The sequence below is a fragment of the Xenopus laevis genome, chromosome 4L (assembly GCF_017654675.1).
Source record: "Xenopus laevis strain J_2021 chromosome 4L, Xenopus_laevis_v10.1, whole genome shotgun sequence".
Classification (NCBI taxonomy): Eukaryota; Metazoa; Chordata; class Amphibia; order Anura; family Pipidae; genus Xenopus; species Xenopus laevis.
In genome coordinates this window covers 66,484,226-66,503,835 of record NC_054377.1, presented here as the reverse complement: position 1 = coordinate 66,503,835, position 19,610 = coordinate 66,484,226, and the positions used below count along the sequence as shown (strand labels likewise).

Sequence of the window (19,610 nt, the reverse complement as noted above, 5' to 3'; positions counted from 1 at the left end):
CACATAACGCAGTGCACACGGGGGGTGAGCTGTAAGGTGGATAACAAGCAGTGGAGGGGTGCACAGAATGCTGGATCAGTTAACAACACTACCCGCTCATAGTATAAGAATTCACACTCAGTATAGAGTTACTGCCGTATTTGGTCCTTTTAAACTTAACACCAACATGCAACCCATTTATAAATTAAAAGTGGTAATACATTTCGGATCAAAGGATACGTAATCATAGGCATAGTGCCTATGATTACGTATCCTCTGATACGAAATGCGTTAGGACGTTTTGACTTTTAACAGAATGGAATAAAGCTTCTTCTTTTACCTCACCGGCTGGCTGCAGGAGTGCGTGCACTTTCTTTCTTTGATTGAATTATCGCCTCAAGCTACGGGTTCGTAGCCATCTACCGGATTCGGTGAGTACACTGATTGCTGACTTCAAATGCATACAGGGTAACTTGAATTGAGATGTTATAAGTGTCGGACCTGGGGTTTCCACACCCAGGTCAACTCTCCCTTCTGGTGAGCTATAGTTTTGCAAGTGCAGAAAATGGTTCTGCACTTTTAAATTACATTCTTATTAAATGGATAGAAGGATTAGAGCCAGCTGCATTGTTTTCCCTTTGTAATCATCCCTTCTAACTTAATTTTCCTGATGAGATCCTGAATTTTCAGTTGCACTACAAATTGCACTTTCGACACTGCCCACAATCCTTTATTATCAATAGTTTTTCCAGTATAACACTAATGCCTGTTGTGTTTGAGAAAAACAAAACTATACGTTTAATAGAACTCATTAGGCTTTAAATAGACTTAACTAAAGACAGGGTACTGTTTTAGATCAAATTAAAGTGGACCTGTCACCAAGACATAAAAAGCTGTATAATAAAAGTCAAATTAAACATGAAATTCAAGGCTTGCCTTAATTAATGTGTCCACAAAATGGCTCCTGTCTGCTTGTTATAATTATGAGTTCCCAGACTGAAGGAAACAAGATTCAAATAATTTATATAGCGTAATTAAAGTTTATTTCGCTTGACTAATGTGATAAAATAGAATTTGGAATCTTTTTTTCAGGTGACAGGTCCCCTTTAAGGTAACAAAAGAGATGACTCACAAAAGTAATTCATAAAATATCTCTGACAACCATTTTGTATATTATTTTAATTGCCACTAATATCTGTGTTTGAATATATAAACATAGTTATTTGGCCAGTTTCTGTTCTGTTTAGGTCAAAGATCTCATTTTCACCATTATTAAGAAAATGTAACAGTAAACCCAGAAAATCTAACAACAATAGGGTTGATGTGTTATCATTAGTCGCAATGATTAACAATGTTTTTACATTTCACTTATCAAAGTGCTAGATGTCTTTTCAACAGATGACTCCAAAGCGTGTAATTTGAATCTCGATTTATGTGTCAGTCTCTCATCACAAACCTCCATCGTCTGAAAGAGAAATCAAGCAGACATTGCCAAAAGTCTCACTCAATTGCACAAGATTGCTTCACAGATAAAAAAAAAAACATAAAACCTAAAGTTTGAATTCAGGAAAAAGCTCACATCTCAAAAAAAAGATTAAAGTAAGGACTTCTTTTTAAAAAATGGTGTAATTCAACATGTTTATTATTATTACCCACAATGCAGTATGCCTTCTGATAATTCCAGTGCAATTGGTACTAGAGAAGCAAAGACTGGCTTCTATATTATACACAAAAATAGCTCCTGCAGGGGAAGGGTGGTGCATTACTTGCCCTCAATTTTTTTATGATTTAACTGCCGCAATGGAGAGCACATATATATAGGGCATTGTACTGCTTACCACCTGGTCAGTGCAAATGTTTCTGAACTGGAAATTGCTCCACAGTACAAGTATGATATTTGTACATTTTTACGGGCTTATTTCTGTGCCCATTTTAGTGCCTAGCAGGGTTAATTGGCAAACATAAATGCTAAATTGCACCAATGCTAAAACCAATGAGAGTCAATATGGCCTTTGCGTTCACTTTTGGAACTTTTAGTTAAAATTAATTTCTGACTTTGTTGCTACTGGCAACTGTACTTGTGCAATTTGGTGACTGTTCATAAATCAGCCCCAGTCATCATATATAGGCTCTATTTTGTTATTTTGCAAGAAATAGGAGTCACTGCACATTATCCGAATACTTAAAGGGATTCTGTCAGTTAATAGTGCTGCTCAAGCAGATGCCTGCACTGAAATCCTTTTTTCAAATGAGCAAACAGATTATTTTTAATATTTAATTTTGAAATCTGATATGGGGCTAGACATGTTTAGTTTCCCAAATGCGCCCAGCCATGTGCTCTGTTAAAACGTCAGTCACTCTTTACAGCTGCATTGCAAGTTTGAGTGATATCAGTTAGATTTCTCAGTCAGCACCTGTAACCTCCCAATTCTTAAGACCTGATGCACGTCCAATGGTTTCCACCATGTGTCCGTTCACTCACAATTTACAGATATTGACAGCACCAGCCATGGATTCCTTTGTTTAAAATGCCTTTATTGAGACATGGGTTTCAGACCCCAATGCACTTGGCAATGTTTCTGACCGCCATCGGCCTTTTATCAAGCCTTGATTAAAGACCGATGGCGGTCTGAAACGTTGCCAAGTGCATTGGGGTCTGAAACCCATGTCTCAATAAAGGCATTTTAAACAAAGGAATCCATATCTGTTAAAAGTTTGAGTGATATCACCCACCCACCCCCAGCAGCCCATCAGCAGAACAATGGAAATGTAACAAGATAACAGCTCCCTGGTAGATATGAGAATAGCACTCAGCAGTAAAAATCCATGTCCCACTACAACTCCTTCAGTTACATTGAGTAGGAGAACCAATAGCTTATCTGAAAGCAGTTCCATCATGATGTGCTGGCTCTTTCTGAAAGGAAGGATCAGGCACAATAAGACCTGGGATGGCTACCAATATTACAACTAAAAAAACACACTTGTTGGTTAAGGATTTCAATTGTACGTTTATGGTAAGTGAATTATTTGCAATGTAAAAAGTGTAATTTATAAATAAAAACTACACCATAACAATGATGACAGAATCCCTTTAAATATATGTAGGACACAATAAATACAAATTTAGTTAAAAAAAGGCCCCCACCACCTCATGCACAGCTTTACTAGCCCTGTGGCAGAGCAAATCATCTTATATGACATATATCAAAGGAACATGCTCTAGAGAATGTGCAGTATAGATACATTTCTATAAAACAATTCTGTGCCATCAGTGTGCCATGAATAAAAACATTTTTTTATTTTCTATTAGAAATACTTTAATATATTTTTATGTTGTTAAGCATTTTAATTAAAGTTACTATTGTGAATTTATAATGACACATAAGAGCAAACAGAAAAAGGACATTTGGTTCTGGCAAAATCTAAAGAAATTCTCCCTGGTCCCGATCTGTAGAAGTGAAACTGTAATTAGTTTTGTTCATTCAGAAAGAAAATATGTTCTTGTTTAAGTCTGCTCATTTTAATTAAAAAAAAAAAAAGGGCTGTATGTTTTAAAGGAATAGAACATACAGAATGGGCATCTAGTAGGCACTGGGCAACAATTGCATAATGCAAGTGAGTACAGACAAACAGTCACAAATACATACAGTATTTATGAATTAGGTTTTTATTATTTTATTACTTGGACCCCACTGCATGATGTGATGCACATGGGCAGTAGTAGGTACATTTTGGTCAAATCTGTTTTTAGAAGACCTGACCTCATTGTCATTATTCAAATACAGAGGTGTCAACCTATGTGTGTGTGACCTTTATTCCATCGAGTTCTCTATCAATCTTACACTTTTAAAACATTCCCAAAGATCAGCACATATGTTTGTGTTTTGTTGCAATACCTCACACACAAATGAAATGATCATTAATGGGAATGCCATGGGTCTGCTAAATAGCTCTTCTGAATACTAAATATGAATATGGTTGTCAAACGGTGTGGTGTAAAGAGACCTCAATATGCTTCATGGTGGAAGTAGCTCCCGAGTTCCCCATTGGTTGACACTTGTTTGAATCAGAATGGTTATGCAGTATGCATCAGACATATCTGGTTCAATATTTTGAAAGAAAGTCATGATAGTCTGCCTGTGTTGGACCAGTTGTCCGGCCACCCCTTATCACAGAGTGATACTGGGACTTAAGTCAACTCTGCTTTCCAGAAAAAGTGCACCACCATCTACAGAAGTCCCAGGATCCATCACTTTACAATCAAAAAGGGTAAGGAAGGAGTTGCATTAAATGAGAACTAAAGCTTAACTAAATAAGTAGCAAGAAATGTTGTACATTATGTTTTGGGCTTCTGTACCAGCCCAAGGCAACCACAGCCCTGTACCAATAAAGATCTGTGCCTCTGAAGATGTCCCAGTAGCTCCCCATCTTCTTTTCTGCTGATTCACTGCACATGCTCTGTGCTGCTGTCACTTACTAGCTTAGGGACCCACTCACAATATACAGTACACATAGAATATAAATGTCACAATATAAGGCTGATTAGTAATGAATACAAATAATTACTACATGGCAGCACAGAAACCAGTGCAATTAGCATCAGAATTGAATATTCAGCCCTGTAGCATCAGCTTATATTAAAGACAAACCTCATTTTCTCCTTTATAATTTGTGACAACCCCTAAGCTTTGACTCTCAACAGCTGCTCAGAGCCCACCGAGCATGTGAGTGTCGCAGACACTTTCCAAGATGGTGACCCCCTGTGACAAGTCGTGGATCATTGCTACTATTGAGATGCTGAAACTTTAGGCTGGTGCAATAAGTTCACTATATAAAATATGCCATGTTAGCCATTCATTTTTAGGGTTTAGTTCTCCTTTAAACTGAGAGTCTAAGTAGGGGCTGTAAAATGTTTTTATTAGAAGCAGGAGTTCTTTCAAGCTGTGGAATCAGTTATATTTCTTTACACCCATTATTTTTGGAAGGTTCAGTGTTTATGCATTAAATAAGTTTACGTCAAAAAAAGGAGGTATATTTTCCCTTTAATGTCTACTAGGTACTTTGTGGGCAAAAAAAATTAAACTACTTGGGATATATTTGGGAATATAATGAAACCAAGAATGGGTAGAAGTAACCTCTGTTTATGGCTGTGCATCTTTCTCTTGGGCTATCTTGAAATACCATAATATGCTGCCAGTATAGTCATTTGCAATGAACTTTCAGATGAGATTGGAGAAATAGAAAGCTTTCAATTTCCTCTGGATGACCTGAAGTCGATACTTGCGTAAAACAGCATAAAATCTACTTTATTATTTTCCTCTTTTGATGTCATGATACAGATGAAGAACATTGATTGAGTATATTTTTCATCCCCAGAAATGTCCTGAAGGTATTCAAGAAAACCAGCCACTTCCTAAACACATCCGAATAACCTATATTTCTAGGCACTAACGTCAGACTTCGAATTTGGATAAAACAGAATTATGCTTTACATTTTTATTATTACTGGAATATTAAAGATCAGGATATAGAACAGAATATATAAAACATATTGAAAGATAGTGTGTAAATCCAAAGCATGGAATAGGCAGGGTACGTTTAAATTGTTTAAATGCGTGGTTTCCTTTTAATCACCCCACACTGCATGTATTCTTTGCACAATTCAGGTTAATGAATGAACTGCTCTTTCTGCAGAGATATTAGTACTAAGACATTAAGTGCTCTTCATGTCTTAATTTAAAGGGGAAAGCTGAGGGTTGGGTTGTTGATCTCCCCCATGAAATGGAACCCTTAAAAAATGCACTTGTATGGCTGATCAGTATGAAGCTCACTGTTGCACACCATATAAGTTGACTACAGTTATAGAATTATCTGACACAACTTCTTATACAGATATATATACACAGTAAAGTTCATTGGAAATGCCCCATGAATTATTAAAAAACTCTTAAGAGCCTTTAAAAAACGAAATCATTTTACTTACCAGGGAAACACAGCAGATTTTACTTTAACCAGGAACCAATGTTAGTATAAAGTAGAGAATTAGGTACACATCCATTCATAAGCAGCACGTGTCAGTGGCTTCTGCTGTCTTAAGAATACACATCAGCATCTCTATAAGAAAACAACAGGTAACAATTGCAGGGTTCCTTGTGTACAGGCTTAGATCTGACTTTATACCTTAAGGATAACTGTGTGTGCTATCATAGTATTATGAGACATACACTATATGGAAGCATTTCTATTGTCTCAATCATTTAGGGAGACAGGACAAATGATAAGAATAGCACTTCCTATCTGCAAATGCGCCATACACTGACAGTGTGTCGGCAGATTCATTTTCTACAATATCCAATCACTTGACCTATGGAAATCCATAGTACTTGTATGTCAGCTGGGATTAACAGGCTGCTACATGTGCGCTGCATGTATGGCCAGCTTTAGAAATATATCGGCCAGTTCTGTAAGGCCTTTTCTCATTTGAACTTTTAACTCATTTCTCCACAGGAAATTCTCCAATAAAGATTTTGGCTTTGTAAAGTGTGTTTAAGCAAACTCCAGTCAGGCTTCATTTTCTGTTATTTATTTAGCAGCTGCAGTACATACTCCACAATCCTTTACAGAAAATGTTCCCTGCCTCAGTGAGGCTTGCAATCTATGATCCCTATCACACACTTTCACAAGTCAATTTACATTGGATGCCATTTAGTGGGAGTACCCATACATAACATACAAACTACTTGCAGATAGTGCCCCAGCTAGAAACAAACTGGAGACCCCAGCACACTAGGCAGTAGTACTAATCAGCAAGGAGCTTTCTTACAATTCCCTGTTAGCAATGTAACTTCTGGATCCCCTCCTCAGCGCCGGGCCAAGCTGGCCAGTCCCTAGGCATTTGGCTGACCCACTTTCCCCAGTATGCATGAGGGCACACTTGTGGCCAAGCTGGAGACTGCCATGGGAGGTAAAGGACAGGTGGGTACTGTGAGGACAAGGACCCAGATTAGGGGTAGGAAAAAAAAGAGGTACATGGCCAGTCCCCCACCACCACCACTGTTTAGTCCTAGGCACATGCCTCCTCTGCCTGCTCCTAGTTCTGTCCCTGCTCCTACTATACCCTTTTATTGAGTTGGCAACAGACAATACAAGATGATCAAATGTTGCACCTTGTGCCTGAAGGTCAGCTTGATGTTTGCCAGCTGATCTCTGAACAATCCTTCTCTGCCATTTTAAATCAAATTTTCTCTTGCATCAACATCAGTGGATACTGCCTACAGAATAATAGGACCTAAACTTCTGGATCACATTGTGTACAGTGCACACAGGAACTTCGAGATGGACTTGTAGCCTTAAGATTCTCTGTCCCACCGTCTCAGACATTTCTCTGCTTTTCTTTTCTCCATGTTAAAGTGGTTATTCACCTTCCAAACACTTTTTTCAGTTCAGCTGTTTCCAGATTGTTCACCAGAAATGTAGACTTTTTCAACTGATTTCCATGTTTTATTTTTGACCGTTTTTCCAAAATTGAAGATTAAATTTTAATGTTCCTGTCTCTGGTGTTTCCTGGTGTGGTCTGGCAGCTCAGAAATCCAGGTGCAGATTCTGAACGGTTACAATTTTCTCCATTAGTTGATACATTTCTCAGCAGCATCTGTGTAATATTAGCAATGATCAATTATAACAGCTGCTTTAATGAAACTCATGGATTCTGATGAGCAGTAGCGATGTGTGGGCCAGCCAGGTTTGGGCTGAAACGACCACAAAGAATTCGGGCCACGGGAGGATTCAGGCTGAGCTCTTCCTGCTGTCCTTCCTGCCCACAATCGACGTGTGTACCACTTCCTCTACTAGCGGCATCTATGTATAGACGCACGTCTGCCCCACCACTCTGTGATGTCAGAAGCAGGCACAGATATATATCAATGGAATCAGAACAGCGGGCAGGATCGGGTGCAGGTTCTCAATGGTGGGTTAGGAGCCGGCAAGGAATAATGTCAGGATCCTGGGTCCTTTTTCTTTTGTTTACTTAAATAATGAGCATCTTCAATTTGTCTTGGTAGAATAGGTCAACTTACCAGTGTTTTGGGCCCTAAATTTAATTTTCTGTGGACAAAGCAATATTTAGTTATGCCACTGTGCGCAAACAATGCAGGTGGAGAAAATCCAATCTGCACTTATACGCTTGAAACAAAAACATTTCATGCCAAAATCTACTGTGTGTGTCTGCAAACAGGCATTAATGCCTGCTGTTTTTGTGCACTTTTACAAAAAGAGGATGAAAATTAATCGACAAGACCGTGAGGGACTAGCTGACATACTTACTGGTCTGGCACGTGACCAAGAACATGGATGAAGACTTTTGATTTCTTAATTTGTGAGTTCAGTTATTTCACCGCTTTTTTTCCTTCTCTTATGTAGTAGTTTTCATAATTTATTGTAGTGGTCAGCAACTGGGAAAGGGCAATTAACCACTGCTATGTTGTTTTTAAAATTCGTTGATGCGGTCCCGCGATCCGACCACCCGTTAGGCATCGTTAGGATCCGATCGTTGGGCCCTAGGGCCCACGATCGAATCAGCCCGATATTGCCCACCTCGGAGGGAGATCCGCTCGTTTGGTGACATCGCCAAACGAGCAGATCTCTCCATGTATGGCCACCTTTAAGCAAATGTACCATTATGGTCTTTTTACATATACTTTTAACTGTATTAGGGGCATATTTATCAAAATGTGAGATTAGAATTTACTACAGAAAAACTCACCCACTTTCTATTCATTCCTGTGGGAATTTTAGAAGCGTATGTATCAAATGGTGAACTCTAACTTTCACCCTATGATAAATACCATGAATTATGTTTTGTGAACTGATTTTTTTTTATTTTAAACTAATACATTCTGGCATCACAATTTACTCAAAGGATGTGTTATTTACTAATAAAAAGAAACAAAAACAACACCTGTATTTGTAGATACACACGGTCAGTAAATGCAAGATGTTATAGTATGTTCAGTGCTCAATACATTTGTTTTTCCAGCTACAGGAAAAGCTGTTGCAACAGAATAATGTGGAATAATCACCTCTTTACATATCCTGTTAATAGCAATTTTATTATATCACAGATGCAAATGATGAGCCTAAATAAATGTGTGATGATTCATCCCTAAATTTACAATGGCAGTGGGAATACATACACCACATAGATAACACAGTTTCTCTGTTGCAATCAATTTTATACTATATAGAACAAAACTCTATTGATAAATAAGTTCTGTGCACAGTACTGGCCTTCACTGAACATCACAGAACTTTGTTATGCAAAATATAGATTCTCTTTTTTGGAACATGTTGCTTTAAAACATTTCTAGGCAAACATGACCAGAAACAGGGTAAGGGTACAATGCACAGCTGTTCTTGCTTGACGTTAAACCAACAGCTTAAAGGGGAACTTGAAAATGAAAATATAAGCTTCAGCATTTTCTAAATACAATCAATTAAATATTGTGCATCATTTCTGAAATAAACAAGTTAATGTTCACTATCCCTCTCTGTGCATCATGAGTTCATTCAAATAACTGATTCCAGTACAAACAAAATCTAACAAAATAACTGCCTTTTGCACAAATTCTGCATGTAGAAAGACAGGATTTCTGGTGATTTCAATAGAGTGAGCTCTAATACATCTTCTAGGCAAAAGGAGCCCCCTATAAGATATATTAATTGCCAATGATTATCTGACACCCAACTTCTGCATGAAGAGAGAATGAGGAGAAACAAAGAGAAAAGACAAACTTGATTATTTCAGAAACAGTACAGAATGTTTCATTGATTGTATTTAGAAAGTTTCTTATTTCAGTATGCTGAAGCTTATATTACATTTTTATTTTCACGATAGTTCTCCTTTAAGCTCACAAACAGTGACTCATAGGTGAGATACTCCATAATAATCTTGAGCCAATTATACAGCACAGAAGAGATAGAAGGTTGGTTCTCCAAAGGTACAATATAGGAAAAAAACAGCAGCAGACAGAACAGACATATTTTCTTTCCAATAGAGCTCTTTTCTAAGAAAAATGCTCCAATGTTTTTGAGTGTGACAGCTTCACCTTCCAGTACACTGGCCCTGACTAAGTTAATAACTGTGTAAGGCATCTGTAATCCCAACTACAGCATTACAGATGAGATCAGAACAAGTGCCAAATATATAATTAACGGTCCATTCCGAAGGTCCCTCCATTTGCCATAGATAAGTAAATGCTTTCAAGTGCTTAGAGGAATTTCTAAAATGGAACGGTCTGTCTACTTGGCATTTCCAAAAGGCACAATCTATGGAGAAAGAAAGTCAAAAGGCATAACAAAAACATACAAACATGTGTGTTAATGGAAAGAAAGGAAAAGGTCAAACAGGAGGCAGGTTCTATTTCTTAAAGTACAAGACCCTCATAGATTGGACCATCGCCATTTGGTGAGTCTCTCCGCAGGCGTAAATGTTCAAGTGTGTTATTAAAATGGGTGCTTATTTGATCAGTTTCCTCAATGGCATCCAAATTTGGAAGGTCCTCTTTGATTTTTTGGATGAGTTGGTTCAAAACTTGGACAGTGACCTGTAATGAACACAAATTCTTACTGAAATTATCTGCATGCAGCTCATAAGGTATATATTGTAATTATATATAATTTTTATATCTTCATAAACAATCTTAACCTTGCCCTTTAAGAGCTCAATGGCAAAGTGACAAATGTATGATGTTTCTGATCACCAAAGGTATGTAAATGGATTGAGTGAGTTCTGACTGTCACAAGGGAGACCATGCTCTGTGTCCTGCTCCCAGTGTGAAAAAGGCAGTACAGGTATGGGATCCATTATCCAGAAACCCATTGTCCAAACAGCTCCGAATTACGGAAAGGTCATCTTCCATAGACTCCATTATAATCAAATAATCCAAAATTTTTACAATTATTTCCTTTTTTCTCAGTAATAAAACAGTACCTTGTACTTGATCCAAACTAAGATATAATTATTAGAAGCAAAATCAGCTTATTAGGTTTAATTAATGTTTACATGATTTTCTATTAGACTTAAGGTATGAATATCCAAATTACGGAAATATCTATTATCCGTATAACCCCAGGTCCTGCGCATTCTGGATAACAGGTCCCATACCTGTACTATATATAACACTTTACAAGCAGACTCTGAAAGGGCTTCAATCTGGCGATGTGTTGCATAAAGGTGGCCATACACTATTAGATCCACTCGTTTGGCGAGGTTGCCAAACGAGCGTATCTTAACCCGATATGCCCACTAATGGCTGGGCGATATCGGATACCAATGCTACAAATGGGCGCCGACGGGTCACAGGACTGAATCAACTAGCCGATGCGGTCCTGAATCGCAGAAAAAAATCTAACTTGACCGATTGAGATGTGCCCGATTTTTGGCCTGATATTGATCGGAAGGACTCGTCAGGAGCCCCTACACAAGGGTAGATAAGCTGCCAAATCCCTCGACAAGTTCAAGAGAATTGCCTTGGAGTTTTCCACAAATTATAACAGAGGGATAAGGACAAATGTTTTGAATAGCAAAAATCATACAACAACTTTTGAAACTTCTGACTAAAAAATAAAGGTAAAAATGATGGCTTTTGACAAAGGTGATTAATTATATTAGAGAGTCTAAAAGGCTGCTTGGGGTTTAACATACCTACCAACGAACAGTTGCTCAAAATTTTGCTTTACGCACTGCAACTGTGGCCCTTATGTATCTGTTTAATAATTTCATAAATTAATAATTTCTTTTATCAAGATGCTAATAACATAGGGGCTGATTTTCATGCCAAAATTCGGCCCCATCAGGCATTGTTCCTTATAACTAGTTCCATCCCTGCATGTTACTTGGGTCATACAGGTTGTAAACACTATCAAGAACTTTCAAGATACAATTCTGTGATTGCTACTTGATGACAAAACACTGCACAGCATGTAACAGGTGCAAGCTGCTATCTTGTGGACTGCAATACCATTGGTTAACAGCGATGTGGATGTCATGGAATCCTGCTCAGTGTGAAGAGACCAAGAAAGCTTAGAGCAGAGATAGTGGGGCAATGTGTTGAGGAAATAAGCGCATCTATTACACTGCATTGCTGTTCTGCCTATTTCACACTGAAACAAAGATACAGCTACTGCCAGAACTATGTAATCATTGAGCATTTTATATCAGCAAAAAGCAGCAAATATAAATAAATGCAACAAAAAAAAACTGTCATTTTACATACCCCGTCATTTTCCTTTTCATAGAAGTAAATGTATCTATTCAGAATTTCGATGAACAGCTGGACTTGGAGAGAGGGATCCATGCACTGATTAGCGATTTTAAGAGCTTTCTTTAAACACTCCATGACTCGCTTGCCACTGTGAATCTAAATAGGCAAAATTAAGGGACAGAGCTAGGTGAATACAGTTATTTACCCTTAGGCCTGCTCTCTGGAACAACTAATAAAACATTAACAAGAAATTGTTATAACCTTTAAAAAAAAGTTTACAACTACTTGCTTACATTTTTTTGTCAGGCAGTGTTCCCAGTGTCGTTACCAACACATTCAACCATACTTTTTAGATCATGCTCTACACTCAGTAGGCTAGGAGACCTATGACATTCCAGAAGTTGTTCAACTGAAACTCCCAGTATCTGTTGCAAGGATCTGTAAGGATGATGATTTACCATTTTTGTTAAAGGATTCATTTTATCACCCCAAAAAAAATCCTCACCTCCTCCCCATTTTTGTCTGTGTTGCGTCCAGACCAGAAGAGGTGAGCTGAGATGCTAACTGCTCTGCACTGGTCAGGTTTCTTCAGTAACTTGGAGGCAGCAAGTGCACTCTGTGTTCTTAGAGGCTCATGGTTCTCTTCACTAAAGCATTTCATCTTCTCAAAAGTTCCAATTATTAATGTAATGGCTGCCAACTGCGCTTTAGAATCGCTGATTTCATCTTCATAAAGTGAAAATGCCTGCAGAACATGGGAAAGTGTAGGCATTAAAAAAGAAAAAAAATCTAATACATATTAACAACTGATATGGTTAAGCAAGTTACAAGAAAGAAAGGCAGTCCTTTAGGTTTAAATGTTACCTTGTGGAGGATCGGAGGCGTGAATTACTGTTGCCAATTATTCAAAAGAAAAGAAAAAGATAGTAAAAGCCCCCGTATTCTCAATTGAATTAACTAACTTATCTAAATTATATAGTGAACCAAAGAGTTGATAATTATAAAGTGCTTGTGCTAATAAAAAAGATTTGCTTGATTAATTAAAGCCTTTTGATAGGCTTTAAATAAATAATTAACAAAACAACAAGTTCAGAGAAGCATAGAGTTGCTTTTTCTGTGTATTAAAAATAGCCAGTGCCAACTTGTTGATTTATGTAAGCAAGTTATCAGTAAATAGATATCAGCATACATACAGTATATGGGATCTATTAACCAGAAACCCTTTATTAATAGCTTCCTATTTTTTAAAAAAATATATATATTTTTGACTGATTAGCTTTTCTTTGTAATATTAATGGAACAGTATTTTCCTCTTGGTCTAAGCTGTCATAAATGTATAATTCATTTCACGTTCATGCCATTCAAAAGGGAGTCTGAGCAGTTTCCATTCACATACTTCCAGAAGTGAAATGTGCATGTTATTTAATGCAAAATACCCTTCCCTCAAAGTTTCTTTTTCATCAGCAATGAACATAAAAAGACAAAGAAATGCTGTCTATCATCTTTACAATTAGCAACCACCAAACGTGTCTGTTGCTCTAACTATTGCTTTGTTTCTCCTCAAGTGGCTCCTGCTCTTCCGGCAGCTGGGAAACTGTGTTATCTCGTTAGCTTGTTCTTATAAAAAGAGATTTCATGCTGCCTTTGGCATGAGCCATGAATAAAACTCGGCAATAAAAAGAAAGTCTTGTTCTATGAGGGAGCAATTTTCTCTCTGCAATGTTCTATAATTGAAAAACAGAATGTCAAGGTCACTGCCAAAGTGACAACGAGATAAGTTGTTAGCGGTTTAGTCCTTACCTGAGACATAAATTCATAAGCTACTGTCTCATGGTTTTCAAATCCAATTTCGCCAGCTGCCAATGCACCCTGGAGGAAAAGTCTAAGGGGCAACTCCGCCAGTTCAGCTTTAATCAATGCACTGATTGTCTGATGTGCAAAGGAGAAGATCTTTTGACACTTTTTCTCCCATTTGTCATCCTAGGGATATAAAATACAAAACATTAACATTTGTAAACAACCAATTAATTCCTCTACTTTATTAAAACTCACATACAATGTTAACAACCAGGCTTAAACACGAACTTTGAATATTTTAATTATAAACAGCAGTCAGTCCTACTGGAAGAAAAAGACGTAAGAGAATTTTACTACCCCTTGTTCTAATTTCATAAAGGTTTTACCAAAATTCTGTAACACTGCACAAATGATACCCCAGTCTAAAACACAAAATATTATTAGAAGCTGAAGTTTTCATACTAACCTTGCATATTTACAAATAGAGATAAAGGAGGTGGGATTGCCATTTTATGGACAGGTTTGCAGATATTACAAACAATAGAGCATTAAATCCATCATTTTTGAAAATAGACAAACTCAGAAAACGATGTGGCCAAATACTGAACCAAACCTAAAATTCTACTGCTGTGACAGAAATGCTGCATAGAAATTATTTGGGATTGCGGTCATGTATTGGAACATGAGAGATTATCGGTCTGTTCCCTACCGTTGAAGAATGGACAAAGTCAGCAAATGAGTGCCAATTTAAAAACGGCAGCTTCCCTTTATCCACTTATATATGGATGGCATACTGCTTTAACAGGAACAGAAATGGAGCATGGATAAGACCAGAAAACAAACATACATACATATGTAGTATGTGAAAACAGTCTCTCCTGATTATAGAAACACAGTAGATCACATACATTGCTGGATTACAAAGCAAGCCAGTCAGAGTGTATTTAATATTAATTCATTATATCTAAGGTAGAATCAAAGTTACATACCACTTTGGCATTTTCCTTGTATAGGAATGCCAGCTTATAGGCAGCAAATACTAACGGCGGCAATGTGAATCGTATTCGCTGATTCCCACCAGCTCCAAAATGTTTCCGAGCCATGCTAAGAATCTAAAAATTAAAACAGATAATACAATTAATAACTTCTGTACACAAAAGGCCTACTAAGTGTTAGTAAACATTCTGGAAAAACTTGCCGACTAAGGATGACAGATGCCAATAAGCTTCCCATTACCACCAGATTAGCTGGCATCATGCAAAAATGACCGAATCAGTAAGTTTTACCATTCTTTATTTAGAGGACAAAGTTGGACAAACGGACTAATATTTAAAGATGCACACCTTCTGTTGCTCTTCCTACTGGAGGTGACCGTATATCATTAAATTGTGATTATTCTAAAAATGATTGAATATTATTTGGCTTTATCCCTGTCCACCACAGAGGCATAAACACAAACATAAAAAAGAACAGATGGGTGTTCACACCTCACTGTACCAGCTGGCATTTCTGAAAATTATTTTTCACTGGTAATTTACATATTGGAGTAAATAAAACAGGGCAGTAAGAGTCATTCTAATGGAATATTAAACATAAGCAACACCTGCTTGAATCATTCAATCTCTTTCTCACTAAATCCCATGCCCCGTCTCTCTCACCATCCAAACATTTTCTTTGCTTTATTAGACCCCCGTAAAATACACATCTTAAACAGAGCCTAAAAACTCACACAAACCCACATACAAAAAATAAATGCCCTCTCTCAGTGCCAGTTTTAGTTTCCCCTTTAATACTGGCAAAAGTCATACACAACGTGAAATAACAAAAAAGGGGTTAGATTTAAGGATCGTTCTAGTACAGTATCAAACGGCATACTATTGAATATGTTACAATATATAAACTGCATCTAACAATGTCAAAACTGGCACTTCCTTGATTCAGGTACTATTTGCTTAAAGGGATATTGTCATGGGGAAAACTTATTTTTTTTTCCAAACGCTTCAGTTAATAGTGCTGCTCCAGCAGTCTTCTGCACGAAAATCCAATTCTCAAAAGAGCAAACAGAATTTTTATATTCAATTTTGAAATCTGTCCCAGTCATGTGACTTGTGCCTGCACTTTAGGCTAAGGCCACACTAGGCGATAGCGCCGCGATTTGACTCGCGGCGACTTTTCGCCGCGACTTTTAAGCCGCAATCGCTGGGGAAACTTTTGCGCTGGCGTCTATGGGGAATCGCGAAAAATCGCCATCGTAAAAACACACGCGGCGATCTTTTCTCTACTGTCGCTCGAAATTGCCTCGCTAGGCGATTTCGAGCGACAATAGAAAAAAGATCGCCGCGTGTGTTTTTACGCTGGCGATTTTTCGCGATTCCCCATAGACGCCAGCGCAAAAGTTTCCCCAGCGATTGCGGCTTAAAAGTCGCCGCGAGTCAAATCGCGGCGCTATCGCCTAGTGTGGCCTTAGCCTTAGGATGGAACTACTTTCTTGCAGGCTGTTATTTCTTCTACTTAATGTAACTGAATCAGTCTCGGTGGGACTTGGCTTTTACTATGGAGTGTTGTTTTTAGATCTACCAGGGAGCTGTTATCTTGTGTTAGGAAGCCGTTATCTTGTGTAAGGGAGCTGCTATCTGGTTACCTTACCATTGTTCTATTGTTAGGCTGTGGGGGGACGGAGGGGGGTGATATCACTCCAACTTGCAGTGACTGAAGTTTATCAGGGCACAAGTCGCATGACTGGGGGCAGCTGGGAAACTGACAATATGTTTAGCCCCATGTCAGATTCCAAAATTGAATATAAAAAAATCTGTTTGCTCTTTTGAGAAATGGATTTCAGTGCAGAATTCTGCTGGAGCAGCACTATTAACTGATGCGTTTTGAAAAAAAAAACATGTTCTGCCATGACAGTTTACCTTTAATGTGGTTTATGCTACAGAAGAATATCCCTCCGTTTTTTGGTCTTGATTCTCGGCTGTGTAGCTCCTTTATTCTGCTGTATTTATTGCACATGTACTTGGTATCAGCACTTATCTTGTTTACATTACAAATACAATGGAAGTATGCCCAGCACATTCTCATGCTGCTACTCAGGTAACATTTACCTCACAGATATTTTGGCAGCATCTGCAATTTTATCTCTTTCCTCCCTTCAGACTGTCAACCAGTCTCTAGCGAGGTCTGACTGCCAAGCAGTAATAGACCATGCTGGAGTTGTTATAATAGCTTGAATAATTCATATTTAAAATAGTCAGTAATGGGTGAATATCAGATCAACAGACAAGCCAACTGATATATCAAATCTTCCAAAAAAACACTGAAAGGCTTGAATGGAGAAACAGAACACAGACAATGAGGATCAGAAAAACATATTTGGCTCTTGGCAGCTGCAGGAAGTGGAAAATAATAATAAATAGAAGGAATAAACACCTTCATTACCTAGACAATCTGCAGAACATATTAGGGTACATTTAAGGGGTAAATTATCATGAACGAATTTAAAAGCAGTTAAAGGAAAACTATAGCCCCAAAATGAATATTTAAGCAACAGATTTTATCATTTAAGTGACATATTAAAGAATCTTACCAAACTGGTATACACTGCATATTTAAGTAAATAGTGTCTTTTAATTCATCTTGGAAGAAGTGTGGAAGCAAAAGACAGAACTCTGTCTGTTAATTGGCTCATGTGACCTTACATGTATGGTTGTTTGTGTGCACCGTGAACCCAATGGCACATACTACTAAAAAAGTATATTAATATGAAAATGGTTTATTTACATGAAGCAGGGTTTTACATATGAGCGGTTTCATGCAATATATTTTTATAGAGACCTACATTGTTGAGGGGGTAATAAATCAAAGCAATCATGTGAACTAGCTGACTGAAGACTATTTACTCTGGGGTAAATGGAATAAGAAAAGCCAGCTGATAACAGAGACGAAGGAGCGCCAACAGGGAAATAATTATTAGTATCCGTATGTATGCCTAGACTGAGGACTGTTAAGTTGCACTTCTAAAAACTTCTAAACTACTAAAGGTTTTTTCTTATTCTATAAACATGTTTCAAGCTAATTTGATATACATGTACTTGTGATTTTCTGTGCGTGTAGGCATGTGTTCACAAATAAAGACAAATCAATTAAATGTAATGGGAATCATGGCATTGTTGCTTCACTGCCTGTAACACTTGCAGTAAAGGGCGGTGGTGAACATGACTGCTAAATGAATGCAGTGCTAGGTGGCTCTCTCTCTCCGTTTATTGTATATACCCAACTGAGCATGGAAAGGCAATAGCTTTATCTCCTTAAGTGCAGGTGACACTGCAGGTGTTGCAGCGCCAATACTGATGGCAATGGAAAGAAATTCAGATGTTTTGCTGCCCATGCTGGAGGAGATTAAATGTGGCTACAAAACCTATTGTGTGCTATTACCCTTACACTCTTCCTTTAAGCACAAAGGAAAAAAAGAGACACAGGTGAACATCTATACATGTACTTTAAGATAAGAACTACTATAAGCTATACAAGTGAACACAAGTCTATATTCAGTGTTGCCTATTCTGCCCTGCATGTTTCTTTATCTGCACCTCTGATCTTTCTAATCTCAAAACTGTCTATGGAAGGAGCAAAGGCCATTTCCATTGCGAGTAGCAAGTAATACAGAATGACTGCTTGATTTCCCAGGCCTTTCAGTGTTCATGCAACTGCACAACAGGGGAATAATGTTCTCTACTGTCAGAGTTGGTTTAGGCAAAAAACATAGCACAGGGAGACAGCAGAAATGCTACTAACCAAATCCTTTCCCAGAGTATTCTGAAATGTTTAAAGTCCGCTGTACACATTTTTTTTTTTAAAATCTAGAAGAAATATTAAGAACTTTATGTCTTATCATTTTCCTTTAGATTTATTTCCCAAACGCTTCTAAGAATTAACTACTGTTTCTGTCAGTCGTTTCTCAGCATAGAAATGACCAATAGAAATAAATGCAGGTTTAGGGAGCACCATCCATCACATACGAGAGACAGTAAGGTGGTGTGCAGGGTAAAATAGTAATGTAAAGGAAAAAGAAAAGCTAACCTTAGAGACTGCACCTCCCCACCATTGGATCCGATGGCTCACAGAACAAATCGAAACTTAAAACTTAACTTTTACTGGTGATTTACATAAAAACATGAGTCCAGGAAAACATTAAAAGAATTGTTAAGGTCAGGGGGAAAAAACGGTTGTTACTTACAAGGATGGAAATTTGAGTTTCTGTTCTGCCACACATACACCTGTACAGTTTTCACCAAGAAATAATATCACAAAATATATTGCAAAAAAAAGATCCGGTTTTACATCATTTGATTCCATAGGAAAATGGTCATTAGTGAAAGCAGCTTTACAGTTGCTTTCTACCATCTAATAAATGGCTTTACAATACATGAATGTCTATTATTATACTTGCTAAGCTTCTGCAACACACAATGAACAGTGGAGAGATTGTTCCGCTTAATACTTGGAAGTACGAATACACAAGAACATTTTTGACCTGTTTATTTTGGATACCTTGTACAGAGTAATGGAACATTT

The 19,610-nt window shown here is 37.7% G+C and overlaps 1 protein-coding gene across 2 annotated transcripts in view; it reads right to left on the bottom strand.

Annotated features, from left to right (window-relative positions):
- Positions 1 to 9,773: 9,773 nt before the first annotated feature.
- The window catches only part of vps35.L (VPS35 retromer complex component L homeolog), a 44,566-nt gene continuing 34,729 nt past the window's right edge, over positions 9,774 to 19,610 (bottom strand). For both annotated transcript variants that reach the window (XM_041589326.1, XM_018256765.2), the window contains exons 13-17: positions 15,026 to 15,148; positions 14,040 to 14,219; positions 12,745 to 12,984; positions 12,252 to 12,395; positions 9,774 to 10,580 (exon numbers count right to left, since the gene is read on the bottom strand). In XM_041589326.1, the coding sequence (XP_041445260.1) occupies positions 10,401 to 10,580; positions 12,252 to 12,395; positions 12,745 to 12,984; positions 14,040 to 14,219; positions 15,026 to 15,148 (867 nt within the window). In that variant the 3' untranslated portion in view covers positions 9,774 to 10,400. The remainder of the gene's footprint in view (positions 10,581 to 12,251; positions 12,396 to 12,744; positions 12,985 to 14,039; positions 14,220 to 15,025; positions 15,149 to 19,610) is intronic.